Here is a 26,432-nt window from a genome sequence, read left to right as displayed (position 1 = left end):
CAACCGGGACAGAATCTGGCACCCCAACCGGAACTAGAACCCGGGGTGCAGGCGCCGCAGGCGGAGGATTAACCTAGTGAGCCACGGTGCCGGCCTATTCATTATCTTTGCATCTTTTTTGTGAACTGGCTGTAACAGGTCCTTGGCCCATTTAAAAAAAAAAAAAACAGATTGTTTCCTTAGTACAAGATTTTTTAATAGCTAAATCTTTTAAAGACATTTTAATGTGTGATAGGGATATTAGCATCATTATGTTTTAGTGATGACTTTTATAAACTTAATGACATGCTTGAAATATTTGGTCAAATAAAGTTGTCATTTTCAGCCTCACCAAACTTTTGTTGTTTTTGTAATTTACTTCTTAATCAGTTATATCAAATATAAAGTAAGTGGCTTTTCAACCTTTTGCAAATGGTTAAATATTGACAGTTGTTTTTAGTTTATATAAGCATTTAATGTCTTTGTATCCTCAGTTACTATATTGTCTTGGAACTAACATTTTTTAAAATATTTATGAATTTATTTGAAAGGCAGAGTTACAGAAAGGCAGAGGCAGGGAGAGAAGTCTTCCATTTGCTGGTTCACTCCCCAAATGGACACAACAGCCAGAGCTGGGCCAATCCAAAGCCAGGAGACAGGAGCTTCTTCTGGGTCTCTTATGTGGGTGCAGAGGTACAAGGACTTGGACCATCTTCCACTGCTTTCTCAGGCACATTAGCAGGGAGCTGGATCAGAAGTGGAGCAGCTGGGACTCAAACCGGCACCCATATGGTATGCCAGTGCTGCAGGCTGCAACTTCACTCACTATGCCACAGCGCTGGCACCTTCTTAGCTTCTAAAATAGATTAGTTTACCACTGACGATTTTGAATTCATTAATATGGCTGAAAAACAGTTGAGTCATTTGTAATGTCAAATAGCTGAATGCTACTTCCCCTTTTCTTGCTGAGAGAATGATAGCTGCCTTGTCTGAGGCAAGAAAAGTTTCACACACACGCTAAAAGCATGGTTTCTCTCTCTAGTGTATTATTAACACGGCAGCAGTTGCTCCACCCCGGTGGAAAGTGCAGAGACTTGAGGAATGCTTATCGCATTCCTGGGAACCAGTGCCCCCGTGCTCATTACAAGGTGTCAGTGTTTTCCAAGCTTTCTTTCCACATTACCCTCATTTTTGGTCGGTTTTACTTTATACCATTTGCAAACATTGTCCTGTTACATTCATCTTTTTGAGGCTGGTCTCAGCCCCGGACTGAATTAATATATGAGCCTGGCTAAATCTGAGTTTTAGTTTCCTTGATTCTAAAAGCAGGCTACTACCCTATTTATATAGGATGATTGTTGTGAGATTCATTTATATGAAAGTTTTGCCAATTATGCAATGCTATAGCAATCATCAGATTCTGTGTCTGTATTGTTATTATAGAATAACTTATTTGTAGAGATGCTGTGGCTAGCTCAGGAGTATAAAAATGGCCAGTAAAATGCAGTTTTCTTAATCTGAATGTTCCGTCCTTTTTTGACCTTTTAGGGATAATCAAAAAGAATGATTGTGTTTTAAAACAGGCACCTGCCTACTATAGCTGTTTCATATTGAATCTTAAGTCCCTTATTTATATAATAACAGTTATTTGATGAAAGAAATTAGATACTCATATTTTGAAAACAGGCTGAGTAATGATTAATTTTCATTTTAAAAGCTTACACATCAAAAGAAAGGGATGTGTTATGTAAAATAACATAACCTAATTCTTTCCCTTTTTATTTTAAAGGTAGTAGTGATTTTAAGTGAAAAGAAAGAGGTAGGAAAAATTAAGTTGATGTGGAAATATTATATAGATAGCCTAAAGGCAGCTAGTCCAATGTTGTTTGTAGAACTAGAAAACATCAGTTTATTTAAGAAAATAGGTCTATTTAAATTTTTTTAAAGATTTATTTTATTACTTATTTGAAATCAGAGTTACACAGAAAGAGAAGGAGAGGCAGAGAGAGAGAGATCTTCCATCCGCTGGTTCACTCTCTAGATAGCTGCAATGGCCTGAGCTGCGCCGATCCGAAGCTAGGAGCCAGGAGCTTCTTCCAGGTCCTCCATGTGGGTGCAGGGGCCCAAGGACTTGGGCCATCTTCCACTGCTTTTCCAGGCCACAGCAGAGAGCTGGATTGGAAGTGGAGCAGCCGGGACTTGAACTGGCACTCATATGGGATGCCAGCACTGCAGGTGGTGGCTTCACCCACTATGCCACAGTGCCAGCCCCTCCTAAAATTTTTTTTAAAAACATATCTATTTGAAAAGCAGAGAGACAGAGAAAGAGGTAGGGACAGAGTAAGAGGGATCTCCCACTCGCTGGTTCACTCCCCCAGTGCCTGCAACAGTTGAATTGGACCAGGCAGAAGCTGGAAGCTGGGGACTCATTCTGGGTCTCCCACGTGCGTGGCAGGCACCAACTACTTGAACTCATTACCTGCTGCCTCTCCGGGTATAGGTTAGCAGGAAGCTGGAATTGGAAGCAGAGCCAGGACTCAAACCCAGGCAGTCTGATATGGGATGCAGGTGTCCCAAGTGGCGTACTAACTGCCACACCAAATGCCCACCCTGACAGTGTGTTTTTATAGCCCTGAAATAATAGAAATGAATGACTTGGGATATTTAAATGTTCGAGTGTACCATTGATCTCTCTTATTGAATTATTTTTATTTTGGTGACTTTTCTCTTAATTTTTGTACACTCTCTATGTATTTTTCTTCTTTATTTCCCTTAAATTGGGGTGAATCTTTTTCCTTTGAAAATATTGCAATGAAATAGTTTAGGCCTACAGAGTGTAGGGGGAACCCTGTGACATAAGCTATGCATCTAATGTTTAGCTCTTGTAAGAAGCTAAAAATGAGGAGGTATGGATTTCAAAAATTTTTCACCCTGAAGGAAACATTTAAAATATTTTAAAAATTTTCATTTTATTAGAGAGAGAGAGAGCGAGAGAGAGCGAGCTATTCCATCCACTGGTTCACTCCCCAAATGCCCAGAACAGCCAGGGCTGGGCCAGGCTGAAGCCTGGAGCCTGGATCTCCATCTGGTTCTCCCACATGGGTGGCAGGGACCCAAATATTTGAGCCAACACCTGCTGCCTCCCAGAGTGTGTATAAGCAGGATGATGGAATTGGAATAGAACCAGGATTTGAACCCAAGCACTCTGATGTGATATGTGGGTGTCCCACATGGCATCTTAAACGCTGCATCAAACTCCTACCACTAAACTTATCCTTTAATTCAATTTTCCATGAACTTTTTGAATTGCCTTCATATACACAGCTGTAATTTATTTTGTAATATATGTTATGTCCATCTTTTAAATTTCCTAAAAATAGGTACAAAATTAGCATCATTCATAACCTCCCATTGTATTTGGCAAAATGACTTAGAGTAAGAACATAAACAATTTCATATGCTATGGGAAAAATATAGGCTTCTGAGAAATTACAGTATCAAAGGGAGGAATCTGGCATGTAGCTATTAGTAATGGCAACTCTAAGAGCAAGAGCATCCAATAACACTGAGGGAATGAGCTTCTACTTATTAAAGTATTTTGAGACACTCCCTGAACACAGATGGTAATCACCATTGGTAATATAATTTTCTAAGAGGAATAACAATATTATGCCTAGATCATCACCTCTGGTTTAGAAACAGAAACTGCATAATTTGAGTAAAAAATGTGACACAGGCCGGCGCCGTGGCTCAATAGGCTAATCCTCCACCTAGTGGCCCCGGTACACCGGGTTCTAGTCCTGATCGGGGCGCCAGATTCTGTCCCAGTTGCCCCTCTTCCAGGCCAGCTCTCTGCTGTGGTCCGGGAAGGCAGTGGAGGATGGCCCAAGTGCTTGGGCCCTGCACCCCATGGGAGACCAGGAGAAGCACCTGGCTCCTGCCTTCGGATCAGCGCGGTGCGCCGGCTGCAGCGCGCCAGCTGCAGCGGCCATTGGAGGGTGAACCAACGGCAGAAGGAAGACCTTTCTCTCTGTCTCTCTCTCTCACTGTCCACTCTGCCTGTCAAAAAAAATATGTGACACAGGGATCTTCAAAAAATCTTGTGGAAATATATATTATGAAAAAATTATAAATGGATTTAAAAATTTTCACCCAAAGTTTTAAAATATTTTGTATATTTTAATTCAATTTTCACAATTTTCTGAAGAATATTATATATGTAATTGAATAGTGAGTAACTTGGCATTCCTCTGATGTTTTGTGTCAGCTCCAATTTATGTAGAGTTTTGAAAAACAATGCAGGTAAATTCTGAAAGCAGAAGGAAATATGGGAGTACAGGTATTCCTGGTTGATTTCACATGCTTCAATTAGGTTGTAGTAGGAAAAGTGGCTGTGTTTATGTCGGTTTTATTTGTGCTGAGGCATTCTGACCTCTCAAGTATGTACTTCCCAGGTGAATTAATATACTTCCCAGGTGAATTATCCACTTGCTTTAAAGTGCCTCTTTGCTTAATTGGTCTCTCTCAGTTCCTCAGTAAGCCAGCATTCTGATCTTGGGCCCATACCATAGTAAATCTGTATACTTGGCCCTCCGTATCCTTGGGTTCTCTATCATGGATTCATCCAACTGTGGATTGAAAATGTTGTTAAGGGGCCGACGCTGTGGCGTAGCGGGTAAAGCCGCTGGCTTCAGTGCCGGCATCCCATATGGGGCCGGTTCGAGACCTGGCTGCTCCACTTCCGATCCAGCTCTCTGCTATGGCCTGGGAAAGCAGAGAAGATGGCACAAGGCCTTGGGCCACTGCACCCACGTGGGAGACCTGGAAGAAGCTCCTGGCTTCTGGCTTTGGATTGGCACAGCTCTGGCCGTTGCGGCCATCTGGGGATTGAACCAGTGGATAGAAGACTCTGTCTCTCTCCCTCCCTCCTCCCTCTCCTTCTCTCTCTGTGTGTAACTGTGATCTTTAATAAAATAAATAAATCTGAAAAAGAAAATGTTGTTAAGCATATGAAAGTTGTGTCTGTACTGGCCATGTACAGGATTCATTTTTCGGTCTTTACTCCTTAAACAATGCAGTATAACAGCTATTTACAAGGCATTTACATTGCATTGGTTATTTCAGTACTAATACTTCTAGAATTAGAGATGATTTGAAGCATACAGGAGAATGTGCATAGGTTGTATGCAAACACTATGCCATTTTATATAAGGGATTTGAGCATCTACAGATCTTTGGTATATGTCTGCATGTGTATGTGGGGTATCTCTGGAACCAACTCCTCACACTGTGGGATGACTTTCATTTTTGTATTCCTAACTAACCAGGTGAACTAACTTTAATCTGCTGCTTGTTTTGTATTCCCAGTTTGTTTTCAATCCTATTGTTTGAACTTGACGTTTTCTCATAGACAGTTTGGTCGATTTTGTAATGTTCCTATTTCAGCCTTTAAACGCCCATTTGACAGCTAAGCTATCAGAATGATAGAGTACTAAGTCTGAGTGCTGGAGTCTGGCAGCTCTGTGGCACAGAGGAATGAAGAAGGGCCTCTTTTTTAAGATACAGCAGTGCCCTTAGGCAAAATTGTGATAGGATCTATTTGTTTTAGACATTCTGCTTCCCTTTTCAGATTCTTGTACTGCTTCCCAGTGATCCTCTTCCCAGCCCCCAAATTCCTTCATGTTTACCTTAAGTACCCTACCTTAGACTCTCCACTGAGACCTGTCCTATTCCTTTCATCCAGTCTTCATCCTTTGCTCATTATTACCTGCCTTTCCTCCCCTATCTGGGCTTTTGTTCTCTTGTAGTAAGAGACTGTATGTTATAATCAGGAGGTATAACTCCAACCATCAGTCCCCTGTCAACAGAGTTTGTTCTTTTTTTTTTTTTCCTTTTAAAGACTTACTTTACTTGAAAAAGGTATAGAGAGAGGGGTGGGGGTGGGGGGAGGGGGAGAGAGAGAGGTCTTAGTCCACTGGTTCACTCCCTAAATGGCAGCAATGACCAGAGCTGAGCTAATCTGAAGCCAGGAGCTTCTTCTGGGTCTCCCATGTAGGTGCAGGGGCCCAAGAACTTGGGCCAACCTCCGCTGCTTTCCAAGGCACATTAGTAGGGTGCTGAATCAGAAGTGGAGCAGCCGGGACTCCAACTGGTACCTATATGGGATGCTGGCACTGCCAGCTCTGAGTTTGTTTTTTGCATCATATGATGACCAAAGATGATTATATATTGTATATTTCACAAAAGGTAGAAGAATTTAGAGTATTCTCATCATAAAGAAATGATTTGAAAAAGTTCATGAAAATGTATATTATGAAAAAGCTATGCATAAATTCCAAAAATTTATTGCACCAAAATAAACTCATATTTTAATCCCATTTTCCATGAATTTTTTGAAGTACTCTTGTAAATAGACTAGGAATTGTGACTCTATTTCAGATCATGACACATTATAAACTACAATTTTTCCAGCATTAGCATTCTTTGAATTTAAGACTAAAAGAAATGAGCCTAGGGATGAATTTCTGTTTCAGCTTTTCTGAGATTTTTATAATATAAAAGTGAATAGAAGTAACAAGAGAAAAAATAGATAAATTGTACTTCATCAGAATGAAAACTTTTGTGCACCAAAAGACACTATCAAAGGAGTTGAGAGGCAACTGCCCATAGGAGAAAATATTTGAAAACTCATGTATCTGATAAGATATTAATATATAGGATACATAAAAATTCCTACAACTCAACAAAAATTCAAATAACTCTACTAAAAGTAAGTAAAGGAATTGAATAAACATTTCTTAAAAAATGTATAAATACACAGGAAGCACATGAAAAGATTTTTGACATCATTAGTTATCAGGGAAACATTAATCAAAACCACAATGAAATACCATTATACCTACAAGGATGGCTAGAATCAAAAATTCAGATGACAACACGTGTTGGTGAGAAAGTGGAGAAATTGGAAGACTCATACATCGCTGAGGGGAATGTAAAATGGTGCAGCTACTTTGGAAAACATTTTGGCAGTTTCTCAATTCAGTATAGAGTTATATGACCTAGTAGAGTCCACTCTTATGAATTGTCCAAGGGAAATGAAAGCACAAAAAGTTTGTACATTAATGTTTATAGTGTATTATTCATAGTAAACAAAATGTGGAAACAGCAACTAGTGATTAAGATGCTGGTTATGACATCTGCATCCCATATTGGAGTACTTGGGTTTAATATCTGGCTGTGGTTTCTGATTCTGGCTTCCTGCTAATGCAGGCTCTCAGAGGCAGTGGTGATGACTCAAGTACCTGGGTTCTTGCCATTCATGTAGGAGACCTGGATTGAGTTCCTAGCTCCTGGCTTTGGCCCGGCCTAGTCCTGGCCCTTGAGGACATTTGGGGTGTGAAATCAGTGAATGCAGTAGAGCTCTGTCTCTCTGTCTCTCTCTACCTCTGTCTGTCTTTCTTTCCCTCTTTTCCATCTCCTTCTCCCTCTCTATCTTCTTTATTCTCCCTCTTAAAGAACATAGGAATTACATCTCAATTATATATATATCAATTTATATATATATATACATATTATATATTTTAATTCAAGCTACTGTAACAGAATTCCATAGACTGGGTGGCCTGATTGTTCAAGGCTCCACAGAAACAAGTTGGAAAAGTTGGAAGAGTCCATTAATCATTTGCTTTGTTAATAGCATAGGGCATGGTTCAGCAGCAGTTTCTGTTAAAGGCTTTTCTGAGCTTAGCAAAATTAAGATAATAAGCTAATCATTTTTATGCCATTTAAAATAAAATGTGTAAAAGGTTATACACTGAATCTTCTTTCTTCTACCTTTATCCTAATCACTCAGTTTCCCTCATTAGGAGACCACTGTTTCCATGGGAAAATATTAGGCTGATCTAAATGAAATTGCCAATATTCAATTATATTTGACATGCAACCATAGTGATTTCATGTGGCTCAAGTTAATATCAGCGTAAAAACAGGCTTGATTTCATGGTTTTCATTATAGTGGGAAGTGCATTAGTTAATTATTTCTCTATAACAAATTACCCCAACCTTGAGTGACTTAAAGCTCATAGTTTCTGTGGGTCCGGGATTGGGAGAGGCTTAGCTGGGTGGTTCTGGCTCAAGGTCTCTCATGAAGTTGTGCTCAGTACGTTGGCTGGGGCTACAGTCATCTACAGGTTTCGCTGATGGCTTTCTCACCTGCATACCGGTGGGCGATATCAGGGTTTTGCTAGTCGTTGACAGGAGGCCTCAGTTCCTCCCCACATTAACCTTTCCGTAAGGCTGCTTGTGTAGTTTCATACATTCCATCTGCTGGTTCACTTCTCTCAGACTGAGTGATTCATGAGAGAGGACAAGGAGGAACCTGCAATGAGACACCCTCCACCCCCGTCATTTCCTTTATGACTTGGTCTTGAAAGTCACATGTTGTCACCTCCAGCATGGTCTATTTGCTAGTACCAAGTCACTAAGTCCAGGCCATACTCACGGAAAAGGAGTTAAATTCCACCTCTTGATGGAAAGAATAACAAATAATCTGTAAACATTTTTAAACTACCACAGGAAGACTGATGATAAGTTTAAGTGATAGACAAATTATGAAGTGTGTTAGAAGGTAGTTAAGTCCTATTAAAAAAAATAAAGCAGAGGTAAGGGGAATCAGTATATGTGTATGGAAGGGATGTAGGTGGCAATTTTAAATAGGTTGCATTAAGAAGGTTAGATTTGACCAGAAACTTGAAGGAGATGAGGAAGGTAGCCAAGCAGACATCAAGCAGAAAGTCCCAGACCAAGTAACTAGCTACATTAAAGGGTGTAAGGTAGAAGTCATCCTGGCATGAAGAACGGCCGGGAGGTCAGTATGACGCACAAGAGGGGCTGGTGAGTGGTATGAGAGGACATAAGAGAGGTGAATTTGAGGGGAGGGGCAGGCATGGCAGCTTAGGTGGAACTGTCCTGGTTACTGTAAGGATTTTTGGTATTTTTGATTAGTTCTTCATTGTGCATATTTCCAATATTAAATGAGATTATGTATGGGAAAATATTTAGTAATTGGAAATTCACTCTGTGAAGGCTCCCCGTATTATTCAAGTATTGCAAATTTGGTTTTAGTTAACAAAGACATAGAAACAATTTTCCTTTACCTAATCAAAGTTGAAGAAAAATTTTCCTAAGCAAGTAGAAAAGAGTGCTGACTATGGAGGAGGTGGAGGAAAAATGAGGAAAGATTTCCATGGCTGGAATTAAATGAGTTTATTGTTCCTAACAGGAATGTAAAGAAGAAATTAAAATGGATTCAAACATGAATGTGCATTCTATTACCATCTCTGTGGAGGGGATGACATGCAATTCCTGTGTTCGGACCATTGAGCAGCAGATTGAAAAAGTGAATGGTGTACATCACATTAAAGTGAGTTACCCTTTGGAAATTAATGAAGTCAAATGTTGTTGACTAAAATTCTGCTAGGAAATTACTTCTAACACCAGGATAGGAGCAAACACACTGACACACTTGGCAAAAAAGATTATGGTACCTCTATTGGAAGCTAAATACATTTTCTTTGTCATTTTTTTTCTTTAAAAAAGAAAAAAAAATTCAATTTAAAAACATCTGAACATGGAATCTTGACATTATTGTGGTTGTATGTTTATAGACATATCTTGTAAGTATACAAATGATTGTTTGTACTTTTTATCACTATTAATCTCAATACTGAACTAAACATGTTCTCAGAGAATGGGTTAGAGGATTTTCTTATGCTTCTATAGCATGGTGATGATTATGTTTGCAATTAAAAATTTGTAGTGAAAATATCTAGAAAATTACTGATATACCTTGTATGATATGCCCAAGGAAGAATACATTATTATTTAACATTCCTTGACCATCAGCAACATTCTCAGTGTACGGTGGTTGAAGATGCATTATAAAAGATTCTTCTGGTGACTGCATGCGGTACCTGTGGTTGTCATAAGAATCTTCAGGTGGGAGCAGGCATTGGAACAGTAGTAAAGATGCTGCTTGGGATGCCAGCATCCCATGTTGGAGTGCCTAAGTTTGAGTCTTGGCTGTGTTCTCAATTCCATCTTCTTGCTAATATGACCCTGAGAGGCAGCAGATAATGGTTTAAGTACTTGGGTCCCTGTCACCCACATAGAAGACCTAGATTGAGTTCTTAGCTCCTGGCTTTGGCCTGGGCCAGCCTTGGCTTTTGTAGGCATTTGGGGAGTGAACCAGCAGATGGGAGCTCTGTGTGTGTGTATGTGTGTGTGTGTGTGTGTCTATGTGTCTGTGTATCTGTGTCCATTTCTCTGCCTCTCAAAAAAAAAAAAAAAAAAACCTAGAATCATTGTGTGTGTTGGCGGGCATTGGAAAATGATAGTCTGCTGGCCAATTTCAGGTTCCCACCTGTGTTCATATGACTGTTAAGCTAAGATTGGTTTTTGCATTTTTACATGATTAAAAAAACAAAAGAATAATATTTTTAAAAAAATTTACAGGGCCGGCGCTGTGGTGCAGTGGGTTAAAGCCCTGGCCTGCAGCGCCAGCATCCCATAAGGGCTACTCCACTTCCAATCCAGCTCTCTGCTATGGCCTGGGAAAGCAATAGAAGATGGCCCAAGTTCTTGGGCCCCTACACCCACGTGGGAGACCCGGAAGAAGCTCCTGGCTCCTGGCTTTGAATCAGCTCAGCTTTGGCTGTTGCAGCCATCTGGGGAGTGAACCAGCGGATGGAAGACCTATCTTTCTCTGTCTCTACCTCTCTCTGTAACTCTGTCTTTAAAATAAATAAAATAAATAATTAAAAAATAATAAGGTTTATTAATTTGGGAGAGGGAAAGAGAGAGAGAAGGAGGGAGAGAGAGAGAGAGTTTGATCTTTCTTTTTTTTTTTGACAGGCAGAGTGGACAGTGAGAGAGAGAGAGAGAGAGAAAGGTCTTCCTTTGCCGTTGGTTCACCCTCCAATGGCCGCCGCGGCCGGCGCGCTGCGGCCGGCGCACCGCGCTGATCCGATGGCAGGAGCCAGGAGCCAGGTGCTTTTCCTGGTCTCCCATGGGGTGCAGGGCCCAAGCACCTGGGCCATCCTCCACTGCACTCCCTGGCCACAGCAGAGAGCTGGCCTGGAAGAGGGGCAACCGGGACAGAATCCAGCGCCCCGACCGGGACTAGAACCCGGTGTGCCGGCGCCGCTAGGTGGAGGATTAGCCTAGTGAGCCGCGGCGCCGGCTGATCTTTCATTTGCTGGTTTACTCCCCAAATGACCATAATGGCTAGGCAGAAGAAGCCAGGAGCCTGGAGCTCCATCCAGGTCTCCCATGTAGTAGCAGGGCAGTGGCCCAAACACTTGGGCCATCTTGTGTTGCTTTCCCATGCACATTAGCAGGGAGCTAGATTGGCAGTGGAACAGGCACCCATGTGGGATGCCAGTGTTGTAGGTGGTGGCTTAACCCACTGCATCACAATGCCAGCCCCTAAAAGAAGAATATTTATGAACACATGAAATTATTTGACATTCAAATTGCTGCATCTGTAAGTAAAATTTTATTGGAATACAGTCATACCCATTAATTATATTGTGACAGCTTTTTTTACTACCACAACAGAGTTGAGTAGCTATGGTGCTCTTATTGCTTTCAGTGGACACAGTAGTACTATTATTAGTTGGCATTATCTTAAGTACTACTTGTATTGCTCTATGGAAGCATTTTATTATTTCTTTATTGCCACAAACTCTGACCTTATTTAGACAAGGCCATAATCAAAGTGGAAGTTCTGTCCTCCCTTCAGAGGAGAGGTACCTCCTTCTTTGATGGCCCCTTCTTTCCACTGGATCTCACAGAGATCCTTCATGTAGGTCGTTTTTTGCCACAATGTCTTGGCTTTCCATGCCTTAAATGCTCTCATAGGCTTTTTAGCCAGGTCCAGATACCATAAGGGCTGATTCTGAGGCCAGAGTGCTGTTTAGGGAGTTTGTCATTCTATGAGTCTGCTGTGTGGCCTGCTTCCCATGTTGGATCATTCTCTCCTTTTTAATTCTATCTATTGTAATTAGCAGACACTTGGTCTTCATAAATGGTCTTTTTAGATTTTAATTTCATTTCAATTTCAATTGTTCATTATGGGCATAAGGAAATACAGTGATTTTTGTATGTTGACTTTGTATCCTGCAACCTTGCTAAACTGTCTTACTAAGTCTATTAGGCTTTCTATAGACTCCTTGGGATTTTCTACATAGGTAATTATGTCATAAGGGTATCAAAGCAGTTTTACTTCTTCTTTTCAGGTATGTATGTCTTTCATTTCTTTTTTTTTTTTTGACAGGCAGAGTGGACAGTGAGAGAGAGAGACAGAGAGAAAGGTCTTCCTTTGCCATTGGTTCACCCTCCAATGGCTGCTGCGGCCGGCGCGCTGCGGCCGGTGCACCACGCTGATCCAAAGGCAGGAGCCAGGTGCTTCTCCTGGTCTCCCATGGGGTGCAGGGCCCAAGTACTTGGGCCATCCTCCATTGCACTCCACAGCAGAGAGCTGGCCTGGAAGAGGGGCAACCGGGACAGAATCCGGTGCCCCGACCAGGAAGTGTGCCGGCGCCGCAAGGTGGAGGATTAGCCTGTTGAGCCACGGCGCCAGCCGTCTTTCATTTCTTTTCATTGCTGTCTAGAACCTCTATTACAATTTTGAATAGGGTTGGAGAGAATGGACACCCTTGTCTTGTTTCTGATGTTAGGGAGAAAGCATTCAGTCATTTACCATTAGCATTGTAAATGCTTTCTATCAGGTTAGGGAAGTCCCTTTCTATGCCTACTTTGCTGAGAGATTCTTTTTAAAGTCAGGAATGGATGCTGAATTTTGTTGAGTATTTTTCCTGCATCTAGAGATGATCATTTAGTTTTCTTCCTTAGTGTGTGAATATGATGGATTACATTCATTGATTTTCAAATGCTGAACCAACCATGCATTCCCAAGATAAGCTCCACTTGGTCAAAGAACATGTACTTTTTTTTTTTTTGCCAGACACAGTTAGACAGTGAGAGAGAGAGTTATAGACAGTGGGAGAGAGACAGAGAGAAAGGTCTTCCTTTTTCCGTTGGTTCATTCTAATGGCTGCCACGGCCGGTGCCATGCCAATCTGAAGCCAGGAGCCGAATGCTTCCTCCCGGTCTCCCATGCGAGTGCAGGGGCCCAAGCACTTGGGCCATCCTCCACTGCCCTCCCGGGCCACAGCAGAGAGCTGGACTGGAAGAGGAGCAACCGAGACTAGTACCCGGGCCCCAACTGGGACTAGAACCCAGGATGCCGGTGCCACAGGCGGAGGATTAGCCAAGTGAGCCACGGCGCCGGCCAGAATATGTACCTTTCAATGAAAAATTTTAAACATGCACAACAGTGAGGAGATTAGTACAGGGTATGTTCTATACTCACCCTCCAGGAGAATCCCTTCTATTTATTTGCATGACATTCTCATCCATTGATTTTGATTTCTGTTTGTTGTATTCTGCTACAGTGGAGGTCCCTGACTAGTGGATTGGAATTTCCTAGTATATCTTCACACCACTTGCCATCTCCAAGCCTTTTTCTTGCACACCCCCAACCCTTTCCCTTGTCACTCTTCACAGTTCTCAGCACTGTTGTAGTGTAGCTAATTTCTTCCACTTGATCAAGGTGGGGCTGTTGCTAAGAGCTGAACCTTACTAATTATATAGTCGTGTCTGTGCTAATTGCAGTAAAGCTATTTCAACTATCTAGAAACTAGTTCATATAATTTTTCTTTGATTGACTTAGGTATTTAGTGCACACTGACAATTAATTCATTTTCCAAAACCCTTAACTCTCTAGAAAACTAATTTATGTGAATCCTTGTTTCTTCCAATATAGCCATGTATAACTATAGGACTAGATTCTGCTTTGATATTTGCAAGTACATTCATATTTCCTAAAACAGCCTATTTGTACCACACTCATGTAAGACTGCTATTTCCACTGCATCTTCCCAGAATTCACTACTGCTTAATAAGGTCTGTTTAAGGTCAGACAAATGCAATTGACTTTTAATTAAATTTTAAAGAAAGAATAGCAGAGATGTGATGTGAAAGCACTTTGTGTTATCATCAGTTATTTATACAAATCCCAATGACAGATACTCAATACTATTCTTCCCAGGGCATGTTCATAATTTGATTGAAAAAATAAAAGGAAATGCTTTCTCTACCTGTTCCTGCTCTGTTTTTCCTCCTTCACCCAAAATCCTTTATGGTATAGGCTGTTAGTAACCTTTCTTCATGTTTCCTTCCTTTAAAAATATTTTACTAAATATTATATATTTTAGGCCCAGAAACAGATTTTTTAAAAGATTTATTTGTTTATTTGAAAGTCAGAGTTACGCAGAGAGAGAGAGAGAGAGAGAGAGAGTCTTCCATCGGATGGTTCACTCCCCAGTTGGCCGCAATGGCTGCATCTATGCTGATCTGAAGCCAAGAGCCAGGGCTTCTTCCAGGTCTCCCACACGGGTGCGGGGGCCCAAGGACTTGGGCCATCTTCTACTGCTTTCCCAGGCCTTAGCAGAGAGCTGGATTGGAAGTGGAGCAGCTGGGCCTCGAACCGGCGCCCATATGGGATGCCGGTGCTGAAGGTGGTGGCTTTACCTGCTACACATAGCGCTGGCCCCCAGAGACAGATTTAATATGAAGTTAATGAAGCTTAGGTTTCAGAACCTCTCATTTGAGTTGACCACCTTCTGAGACCCTGTTAGGCGTCTTAGCAATCAATGTGTTCTCATGGTCATCTGTTTTCATACAGTGTGCAAAAGTAAAATATTTCAGCCACAGTCCTTTAAGACCATTGTCCATTTCCACTTTAACTCTCCTTCTGTGAGAGTTCCCCTTGTGTTGTGTGGTATTGAAGTGGCCATGAACATTTTCAGGATCTAAAGAAAGGGAGATCAAATGGGGGATATGTTTAGTTTACTTGATTATGTGTGGTTCTTAGTCACTTCTGTGTATAGTGAAATTGCTCGGGATTTGGTACAAAAACAGCTTCCAATAATAGCCCTGCTATCCATGGTGCCCACTCGGTGTTATGACATGTAAGTGTAGGGTCCAGTGTAAAGCTGATAAATGAGTGCTATCAGTTAAAAGACGATGTCAAGATTTGTCAGTGCACAAGTAAGCTTGAAGTGTCCTGAAATCTGAAATCTCATATATGAAAGAAACTTGATAGGTTCCCAAAATTTGACAAAAGCTCTGAAAAATGTGCCAATGACCAGTTGTGATATTGAAAAAGTTTTTGAAGTGTTATTAATCAAACATATCTTGATTAGATTCTATTCACTGATAGAAAATAATTTTGTGGGGCTGGTGCCATGGTGCAGTAGGTTAATCCTCTGCCTGCAGCACCGGCATCCCATATGGGTGCCGGTTCATGTCCCAGCTGCTCTTCTTCCGATCCAGCTCTCTGCTATGGCCTGGGAAAGCGGTGGAGGATGGCCCAAGTCCTTGGGCCCCTGCATGCACATGGGAGACCAGGAAGAGGCGCCTGGCTCCTGGCTTCCAATCGGTGCAGCTCTGGCCATTGCAGCCATTTGGGGAGTGAACCAACGGAAGAAAGACCTTTCTCTCTGTCTCTCCCTCTCACTGTCTGTAACTCTACTTCTCAAATAAATAAATAAAATCTTAAAAAAAAAGGAAAATCATTTTGCGAAACCATTGTCAAAGGAAGCACCAAAAAATAATACAACGAAAAAGGTAAGAAAGGAAAGTATTATTAGACATTAATTAAAATGTGATTGTAAAGGATTTTTATGGTATTTGTTATCTTTTTAAAAAAGATTTATTTTCATTTATTTGAAAGGCACAGTTACAGAAAGAGAGAGAGAGAGAAAGAAATCTTCCATCTGCTGATTCACCTCCCAAATGGCCCCAACACCTAGGGCTGGGTCAGGCCAAACCCAGGAGCCCAGACCTTCTTTTGAGTCTCCCATGTGGGTGCAGGGGCCCAAGGACTTGGGCCATCTTCTGCTGCTTTCCCAGGCATATGAGCAGGGACCTAGATCAGAAGTGGAGCAGCCAGGACTCTGTGGGATGCCAGCGTTGCAGACAGTGGCTTAACCAGCTATGCTACAATGCCAGTCTCTACAATGTTTATTTTTGTACACAATTTTGTTATTTTTCATTTTCTGTTCTTTTTCTTAAAGAAGTCTCAAATTGTCAGAGGCTACAGAATGTAGATTCTCCTCTTTGTAGGCACCATATAGAAAATTGAACTTCTCCCTATATAACTTATAGTCAGAATGTACCTCAGTGTAGTAACACATAAATATTGATCATCTTTCAAGGAGTTTTAAGGTTTAAGATTTCTGGATCATAATGTCTGAGATTATAATTAAGTCCATTCAGAAACCAGATTTAAGGGTCCTGGCATTGCGGCTCAGTGGGGTAAACCACCACCTGTGAGGCTGGTATCCCCTATGAGCACTGGTTCAGGTCCTGGCTGCTCCACTTCTGATCCAGCTTCCTGCTAATGTTCCTGGGAAAGCAGTGGAGGGATGGCTCAAGTGTTTGGGCCCATGCCACCGATGTCTGAGACTTGGATGAAGTTCTAGGCTCCTGGCTTCAACCTGGCCTAGTTCTGGCATATGTGGCCATTTGGAGAGTGAATCAGTGGGTGGAAGATTCTCTCTCCATCTCTCCCCTCCCTCCCTCTCTTTCTCTGTAATCCTGCCTTTCAAATAATTTTTTAAAATAAAGAAGCCAGATTTTAGAACAGTATTTTATCTAAGTCAATGAGCTCATTCCTCTAGGTCAGAATGTTTAGACTGAAATAACATAATTGTGATATTAAATTAAGTGCTTTATTGAAAAGTGCAACAGTGGGAACAGATTAAAGCTTTCATTAACAGAATTCAGGGAGAATAAATAGTTTAAAAGTCTCTAATTTTGGAATAAATAGAATATTTTTCTTTTTGCAGCTTTAGAATTTTTTAAAAAGATTTTATTTATTTACTTGAGAGGTAAAATTACAAAGAGAGGGAGAGACAGAGAGAAAAGTCTTCCATCTGCTGGTTCACAACCCAAGTGGCCACAATGGCTGGAGCTGGGTCGACCTGAAGTCAGGAGCCAGGAGCTTCTTCTGGGTCTCCCATGTAGGTGCAGGGGCCCAAGCACTTGGACCATCTTCTACAGCTTTCCCAGGCCATAGCAGAGAGTTGAATGGGAATGGGAGCAACTGGGACTTGAACTAGTACCCATATGGATTGCCAGAACCACAGGCAGAGGCTTCACCTACTACTCCACAGCGCCCAACCTGCAGGTTTAGCATTTAAATACAAATACCAAAATATAAGTTTTGGGAAATGTGTCTTAAATTGTACCATACATGACTGTAATATTCTTGCTTGTCTTGCCAGTGTTAAGACTGTAGACTTTAAAGGGATTAACCTGAAGTTTAATTAAATCACCCCAGTGGTCTGTTCAAAGGGAAAATGAAATAAGCAGATAATGTGAAGATCTTTCTCTGGGATTATTTGACCTTTTCAAAGTAGAAATGTAAAAACGAATTTAATTAAATATAAGTACTGAATGACTCCAGAGGTTAATGCCTTATTAAAAAATTACTTTGTCCTTGAAATTTACAATGCTAACTTTTTGAGTGCTTATCTCCTCTACTCAGATAAGAGCTGCAGTCCATTCTCTTAATATAGCCTTTAAAAAAAATGACCACCTCAATGCTAACAACTACTAAATTTTTCCAGTCGATCAATAAATGCACTCCTTGTTCCCCTCAAGTTAACTAGTGTTTTTATTTTTTTTTATTTATTTATTTATTTATTTATTTATTTTGACAGGCAGAGTGGACAGTGAGAGAGAGAGAAACAGAGAGAAAGGTCTTCCTTTGCCATTGGGTCACCCTCCAATGGCCGCCGTGGCTGGCGCACCACACTGATTCGAAGGCAGGAGCCAGGTGCATATCCTGGTCTCCCATGGGATACAGGGCCCAAGTACTTGGGCCATCCTCCACTGCACTCCCTGGCCACAGCAGAGAGCTGGCCTGGAAGAGGGGCAACCGGGACAGAATCTGGCGCCCCGACCGGGACTAGAACCCGGTGTGCTGGCGCCGCAGGCGGAGGATTAGCCTATTGAGCTGTGGCGCCGGCCTTTATTTTTATTTTTTAAAGATTTATTTATTTATTTGAAAGTCAATGTTACACAGAGAGAGAAGGAGAGGCACACAGAGAGAGAGAGAGGTCTTTCATCTGCTGGTTCACTCACCAGCTGGCCACAACGGCCGGAGCTGCACTAGTCTGAAGCCAGGAGCCAGAAGCTTCCTCTTGGTCTCCCACATGGGTGCAGGAGCCCAAGGACTTGGCCATCTTCTACTGCCCTCCCCGGCCATAGCAGAGAACTGGATCGGAAGTGGAGCAGCCGGGTCTTGAACTGGCACCATATGGGATGCCGGCACTGCAGGTGGAGGCTTAACCCGCTCTGCCACAGTGCCGGCCCCAACTAGTGTTTTTATTATTGCAAAAGTAACACATGCATAGATTAAAATCCCTCTCCTAAAGAAAATCAGTATTCTGGGCCTGTGCTGTGGCATAGCGGGTAAAGCCACCGCCTTCAATACCGGCATCCATATGGGTGCTGATTTGGGTCCTGGCTGCTCTACTTCTGATCCAACTCTTTGCTATGGCCTGGGAAAGCAGTAGAAGATGGCCAAAGTCCTTGGGCCCTTGCTACCCACATGGGAGACCTAGAGGAAGCTCTGGCTCCTGACTTCGGATCAGCCCAGCTTTGGGTGTTGCAGCCATTTGGAGAGTGAACCAGCAGATGGAAGACTTCTCTCTCTCTTGCTCTCTGCCTCTGCCTCTCTGTAACTCTGCTTTTCAAATAAGTAAATACATCTTTTTTAAAAAAGAAAATCCTTTCTTATGTATATGTCTTTGTAGAAAGGTTATTAATGTGAAACTGTAAGTATATATGAATATGTATCTACTTGATTTGTGTGTATAACCCTTTTTTTTTATGAAAGTGGAATTGTACTGTACATATACTGCCTTTTTTTTTTTAAGATTTACTTATTTGAAAGGCAGATTATAGAAAGAGAGGGGGAGAGAGAGAAAAATCTTCCATCCACTGGTTCACTCCCCAAATGGCCACAACAGCCACGGCTGGGCCAGGCCAAAGCCAGGAGCATGAAACTCCATCCAAGTCTCCCACATGGTGGGTGCCAGGGGTCCAAATACCTGGGCCATCTTCTACTGCTTTCTCAGGTGCATTAGCAGTGAGCTGGATAGGAAGTGGAGCAGTCAGGATTTGAACTGGCATCCTGCAGGCAGCAGTAACTTAACCCACTATGCCACAATGCTGGCCCCAAGGGTGTTTTTTTTTTTTCTTAGCAAGTATATCTTAGATACAAGTATTGTTCCCTGTCAGTGTATAGAGTCTATCTAATCTTTTTATTTCTATTAGAGACTTTTTTTATTTTCTAACTTTTAAAAAGTTATTTAATTATTTGATAGGGAAAGGGGCAGGGGAGAGAGACATAGACCTCCCAGATCTGCTAGTTTACCTGCTGGGGGAGCTGAGAATTCAATCTAGATTTCTCATGTGAGTGGCAAGAAACAATTACTTGAGTCATCTCCTATGCCTCCCTGGTTCTGTATTAGTGGGAAATGAGTCAAGAGCTGGAGCCTAGGTATTGAAGTCAGGCACTCAGATATGGGACAACAGCATCTTAACTGCCAGGCAAAATGCATGACACAGTTTCCTAACTTGCTATTGCAAATGATAGTGCATTGAACATTTTATTTTTCAAATTGATGTTTTCTTACCAACGCTATATTAGAGTAATATAGACATTTTGATGATTATGAATTAGTGGGTAATAATCATCTATCCATGGAGATATAGAATCAACTATTCAAAGAAGCTTAGATTTCATTTGAATGCTATTCCAAGGACAAAAGAAAGGCCAAATCTAAGATAAAAATTTAGAGAGATTGATGGGAGTGGTGGTGTGGTGAAGCTTCCCACCTACTGATTGGCTCTCCAAATGTTCACATCAGTTGGAGCTGGGCCACACCAAATCTGGGAGCTGGGAAGTCAGTCAAGTCTCCCACTTGAGTGGTAGGGTCACAACTATTTTAGCCATCACCTGCAGTTTCCTAGGGTTCACGTTAGCAGGAAGCTGGAATCAGGAGCAGAACTATGACTTAAACTCTGTTATTGTTAAAAAGGATTCAGGTGTCCCATGTGAAGGCCTATCTGCTAAGACAAATGCCCATCACTATCACATATTGAAGCATCAAAATTAGAATGCTAGTCTACATTATGTTTTTCAACAAAGAATAGTGGAATTTATATTGAGGTGATATGTTTTATAAGTGGGGCTCCTGTTATGTATCATGAATAGTTTTTGATTCGAAAATACATTATGGGTGATAGATAAAATATTTTAGAAATCACACTAATTGATGAATCACTTCACTTTTTTTCATTCAGTCTCCACATATGTAAAATAAGAATCCTTTGAAGTTCCGAAATACCTCTGATTACCTTTATGTTCAGTTGTTACATGAAAATGTAAGAAAATGGGCTTTAAACCTCCCACAGGGACTAAGTACCATCCTAACTTGAATTTATTGTGATGATGTGTAAATTGGTTTCTGGGGAATGAAAAGGAATTTCAGTAAGCCAAGGACTTTCCCCACATTCCTTTAAAAATTAGGGAAATATTAGAATGTCCTGATTAGCTCAAAATTATGTCTTATTTAAGATATGCCAGATATAAACTTAAAGAAATAGGCTTTATTTGGGCTGGCACTGTGGCGCAGCAGGTTAAAGCCCTGGCATCCCATATGGGCGCAGTAGGTTAAAGCCTTGGCCTGAAGGGCTGGCATCCCTGCTGTCCCTTTTCCAATTCAGCTCTTGCTATGGCCTGGGAAAGCATTAGAAGATGGCCCAAATCCTTGGGCCCCTGTACCAACATGGGAGACTGGCAGAAGCTTCTGGCTCCTGACTTCGGATCAGCTCAGCTCCGGCCATTGTGGCAATTTGGGGAATGAACCAGCGGATGGAAGACCTCTCTCTGTCTGTACCTCTCTGTAACTCTGTCTTTCAAATAAATAAAAATAAATCTTTTAACAAATGGGATTTTTTTCTAAATTATTTTTAATTTAAGCTAACATGGGAGAAGATGTGACATTTGGGGGTTGAGGACCAAACAGAACTAAAATTTGAAACACTACAAGTATTTCATGTTTTACAGGTGGTTTTATTTATAAGTCACACATCACTCAAAATAACAAGCATAGAATTTTAGCTTTTCAAGGAAATTGGAGGTCATCTAGCCTAATCATTTGTAGAAGGAGTCTGAACTTTGGAGTTATACAAACTTGTGTTTGAATCTTAGCTCTTTCATTTTCTCATTGGACTTCTTGGATAATTTACTCAGTTTCCTAGCTTTTGTATAGTGAACTGGATCACCTTTGTCTTAGTTTCTTCAGGCTAAAATAACAAAATACCATAAACTTGGTGGCTTACACATAGTAGAAATTTCTTTCTTGTAGTTCTGCAGGCTGGGAAGTCCAAAATTAAGGCGCTAGCAAATTCACTGTCTGGTGATGGCTGATATCCTGCATTAGACAACTGACTGTCTCCTCATATGGTGGAAAGGGAAAGCAGCTCACTGGGATTTTTACAAGAGTTCTGATCCCAGTCATGAAGAAGTACTAATGACAAGCCAAGAAATGAGAGTCACACAGTCTTTAGCTTTTAAAGAAAGAGAGAAAACAGATTATTTGTCCAATCTCTCAGGAAAATGAAGGCCACGGGGGTAGGGATGGTTTGTCCAAGGTTCTGGTTTTCCTATCACCTGCAAATAGAAGACACAGCCTTTGAATATTTATAAAAATTATACCAAAGGCATATGCAGAAAAAGTATACTGGGCCTGAATGTCATGGTTGACATTTCAGGAAATACCAAACACCATAAGCATGTAAACAATGTATTATTAAAAAAGGTTTATTTATTTTATTTGAAAGGCAGGGTTATGGGGGTGGGGGCAGAGACAGAGAGAGAGAGAGAGCTTTCATCTGCTGGTTCACCCCCCAAATAGCTGCAATGGCCAGGGCTGGGCCAATCCAAAAACAAGAGCCAGGAGCTTCTTCCCGGTCTCCCACGTGGGTGCAGGGGCCCAAGGACTTGGGCCATCTTCCACTGCTTTCCCAGGCCATAGCAGAGAGCTGGATCAGAAGTGCCCATATGGGATGCTGTCACATCGCTGGCCCCTCCTGTTTGTCTTTTTTAACAGTCAGGCATTTTCTCTCCTAAAGAAGCCTTTTCTAAACCATATTCCCAGGAATGGATGAGTATCGCTTTTCTGTATTCCCTTTCCTAATATTGCTCCCTGATGTCACATCCACTTTGTTCTTGGGAATCCGAATTCTTGGCACACATAATAAGTGCCTGATGTATACTCATTTCTCAGTATTTACTTTTATATAACTTGTTGCTGCTACAAAGAACTTTCTTCCTATTTACTCTCATGACCCTTATAACAACCTTGAATAGATCAGGCCCCTATTCTTCTCCTTTCTTCTTCCTCCTTCCTTCTTCCTCCTTCCTCCTTCCTCTTTCCTACTCCCTTCCCCTCCCTGTCTCCCTCTTCTCCTCTTCTCCCTCCTCCTTCTCTCTCTGTGTCTTCATCATAATTCTTTCTAAGATGTTAGCCAAAGGGGCAAGAGCCCTGCATAATAGGTTAAGCTTCTGCTTGCGGTGCTGGCATCACATATGGGTGCCAGTTTGTGTCTTGGCTGCTCCTCTTCTGATACAGCTCTCTGCTAATGGACTGGGAAGAAAGTGGAAGATGGCCCAAGTGCTTGGGCCCCTGCGCCCATGTGGGAGATCCGGAAAAAGCTCCTGGATCCTGGCTTTGGATTGGCCCAGCTCCAGCCATTGTGGCCATTTTTGGGGAGTGATCCAGTGGATAGAAGACCTTTCTATCTCTCCTCTGTCTGTAACTCTACCTCTCAAATAAATAAATAAAACTTCAAAAGAAAGCGTTAGCCAAAGAGACACAGTCATGACAGTAGTTAAACTATATGCAGGGCCGGCACCGCGGCTCACTAGGCTAATCCTCCGCCTTGCGGCGCCGGCACACCAGGTTCTAGTCCCGGTCGGGGCGCTGGATTCTGTCCCGGTTGCCCCTCTTCCAGGCCAGCTCTCTGCTGTGGCCAGGGAGTACAGTGGAGGATGGCCCAAGTCCTTGGGCCCTGCACCCCATGGGAGACCAGGATAAGTACCTGGCTCCTGCCATCGGATCAGCGCGGTGTGCCGGCCGCAGCGGCCATTGGAGGGTGAACCAACGGCAAAAAAAAAAAAAAAAAAAGGAAGACATTTCTCCCTGTCTCTCTCACTGTCACTGGCATCACTCTGCCTGTCAAAAAAACAACAACAACAACAACAAAAACCCAAAAAACCTATATGCAGTAGCTGAGCTTTAAGAATGCAATCAGGGCTGGTGCTGTGGCATAGTGGGTAAAGCCACCGCCTGCAGTGCTGGCACCCCATATGGGCGCCAGTTTCAGTTCCGGCTACTCTACTTCCGATCCAGCTTTTTGCTATGGCCTGGGAAAGCAGGAGAAGATGACCCAAGCCCTTAGGCTCCTGCACCTGCGTGGGAGACCCGGAAGAAGCTCCTGGCTCCTGGCTTTGGATCGGTGCAGCTCTGGCCGTTTTGGCCAATTAGGGACTGAACCAGTGGATAGAAGACCTCTTTCTGTCCCACCTTCTCTGTGTAACTCTGACTTTCAAATAAAATAAATAAAAAGAATACAATCATTTAGCATAGGTGGTACGGTGGTTAAGATACTGCTTAGAATCCCCGCATTCCTTATCAGAGTACCTGGGTCTGAGTCTTGGATCTGCTTCCAATTGCAGCTTTCTGTGAATTGGGAGGTAGTAAGTGATGGCTCAACTAGTTGGATCCCTGCCACTAATGTGGGAGAATTGGATCGAATTCAAAGCTCCTGGCTTCAGCTTGATCCCACCCCAACTGTTGTGGGCATTTGAAGAGTGAAGCAGCAGCTAGAAGGTGTGTGTGTGTGTGTGTGTGTGTGTGTGTAGAGTACAGTCATTGCTTTGTAATCTAATCAGTTCAAACATTAAAGTTGTTCCTCCCCCACTCCCACCCCTTTCATGTTGGAGGGGTAATGTGTTGATGTGGTAATACTGCTTGAGGGAAGCATATCTTACACAATATTGTTAAAACCTCAAATCATTGTGCTTATGAACCACAGAATGAGCAACAAAGCTGTTCTTATTTTGAACAAAATTAATCCTATGCTGTAGTGACTTAGGAAGAAATAGAATATATGCTATGAAAACCAAAGGATACTGCCTTCACTTGTAACTGGTAGGTTCATATCTTTTCTTGCCAAGAGTTATCTTAATTGAATTTTTTAAAAAGATTAAACTTCATATAACCTTTTAATTTCTGTGCTGATTCTGTTTTGTATATAACCTTTCTAATTGGTAGAGTATGAACTGTTGGAATAATCTGTGCAAGAAGATGGTAGGAAAGACTAGTTTGTATTCTGTTGTGAAATTCTAGGGTGTGTTTGTCCATACACAGGTTTCAAATAACTGATCAGTACCAGTCACACAGGCCTGCGTATAGCTTTGCCTGTCTTTTCTTTTTGAAAGATTTATTTACTTATTTGAAAATCAGAATTATAGAGAGAGAGCAAGGGAGAGACAAAAAGAGAGATTTTCTGTCTGCTGGTTCACTCTCCAGATAGTTGCAATGGCTTCATCTGGGTCTCCCATGTGGTTTCAGGGGCTCAAGCACCTGGGCCATCTCCTGATGCTTTTCCCAGCCCATTGTCAGGGAGCTGGATCAGAAGTGGAGCAGCCAGAACTTGAAATGGTGCTCATATAGGATGCCAGTGTTGCAGGTGGCAGCTTTACCCACTATGCCACAGCACCACACTCTGCTTCACTGGTCTTGTTGATAGACAAGTGTTTTTGTTTTTATATTTCTTTCCAATGTAAATAGTAAAGATGAAAACTGATAGAGAAACTCCATTAGGTTATTTGTTTCATTTTTTTTAATGATTTTTGAGATCAGACACTGTGGCTCAGTAGGTTAAAACTCCAGCCTGCAGTGCTGGCATCCCATATGGGTGCCGGTTCGAGTCCTGGCTGCTCCATTTCATGCAGCCCGCTGCTAGTGTTCCTGGGAAAGCAGTGGAGGATGGCCCAAATCCTTGGGCCTCTGCACCCACATGGGAGACCCAGAAGAAGCTCCTGGCTCCTGGCTTCAACCTGGCCAAGCCTCGCTTTGCAGCCATTTGGGAGAGTGAAGATGATGGAAGACCTCTCTCTCGGTCTCTACCTTTCTCTGTAACTCTGTCTTTCAAATAAATAAAATAATACATATTTAAAAACATAAAGATTTATTTATTTACTTGAAAGGCAGAGTTACAGAGAGAGGGAGACACACACACACATACACACACACACACAAATGTTCTATCCATTGGTTCACTCCCCAAAATGGTGTAAATGGCTAAGTGTGGGCCAGACCAAAGCCAGGAGCCAGGAGATTTATCCAGGTCTCCTAGGTGGGTGCAGGGGCCCAAGCACTTGGGCCATCTTCTGCTGCTTTTCCCAGGCCATTATAGCAGGGAACTGGATCAGAAGTGGAGCAGCTGGGACACCAACTGGTGCCCATATGGGATGCTGGTGTTACTAAAACACTGGTCTCTCATTCTTCTTGAATGTGATGTGATGATCGGTTTTTAAAGTTCTGTATCATATAGTTTAAACTGACTTTTAAAATTTCCTTCCAAAAGGTTTCACTGGAAGAAAAAAATGCAACTATTATTTATGACCCTGAACTACAAACTCCAAAGACTTTACAGGAAGCTATCAATGACATGGGCTTTGATGCTATTCTCCATAATCCTAACCCTCTCCTTGTTTCAACTGATACTGTGTTTCTGACTGTTACTTCTTCCCTGGCTCCACCGTGGGACCATATCCAGAGCATATTGCTCAAGACAAAGGGCGTGACAGACATTAAAATTTCCCCTCAGCAAAGAACTGCAGTAGTGACAATAATCCCTTCTATAGTGAATGCCAATCAGATAGTAGAACAGGTTCCAGATCTCAGTTTAGATACTGGGGCTCTGGACAGAAAGTCAGGAAGTGAAGATCACAGTATGGCTCAAGCAGGTGAAGTCATGATGAAGATGAAAGTGGAGGGGATGACATGCCATTCGTGTACCAGCACCATTGAAGGAAAAATTGGGAAACTGCAAGGTGTTCAACGAATTAAAGGTAACATTTCTGGTTTTATTTGATTGTTTTGTAAGGCTCAGTCTTCTGCTTTGCTCTTTTAACTTTTTGCTTTCTTCTTAAGCATGTGTGTTCATTCTGTGGGAATACA

General features: G+C 42.0%; 1 protein-coding gene and 1 non-coding gene across 4 annotated transcripts in view; one reads left to right on the top strand and one right to left on the bottom strand.

Moving 5' to 3' along the window:
* The window catches only part of ATP7A (ATPase copper transporting alpha), a 119,070-nt gene that overhangs the window by 45,714 nt on the left and 46,924 nt on the right, over positions 1–26,432 (top strand). The window contains exons 1-3 of one of the 3 annotated variants that reach the window (XM_051827359.2): positions 9,271–9,400; positions 24,280–24,395; positions 25,837–26,323. In XM_051827359.2, coding sequence (XP_051683319.2) covers positions 25,921–26,323 — 403 coding nt within the window. In that variant the 5' untranslated portion in view covers positions 9,271–9,400; positions 24,280–24,395; positions 25,837–25,920. Of the gene's footprint in view, positions 1–9,259; positions 9,401–24,279; positions 24,396–25,836; positions 26,324–26,432 lie in introns of those variants that run through there. The other 2 variants (XM_002720131.5, XM_051827358.2) reach the window with 2 other exon arrangements.
* LOC127485071 (small nucleolar RNA U13) lies at positions 24,180–24,285 on the bottom strand. The gene has a single exon (XR_007912269.2). It is a non-coding gene; the product is annotated as a small nucleolar RNA U13 (small nucleolar RNA).

The sequence above is a fragment of the Oryctolagus cuniculus genome, chromosome X (assembly GCF_964237555.1).
Source record: "Oryctolagus cuniculus chromosome X, mOryCun1.1, whole genome shotgun sequence".
In the NCBI taxonomy this organism is placed as follows: Eukaryota; Metazoa; Chordata; class Mammalia; order Lagomorpha; family Leporidae; genus Oryctolagus; species Oryctolagus cuniculus.
Note: the sequence above shows the minus strand (reverse complement) of the source record. Positions and strands in the feature narration are given on the sequence as shown.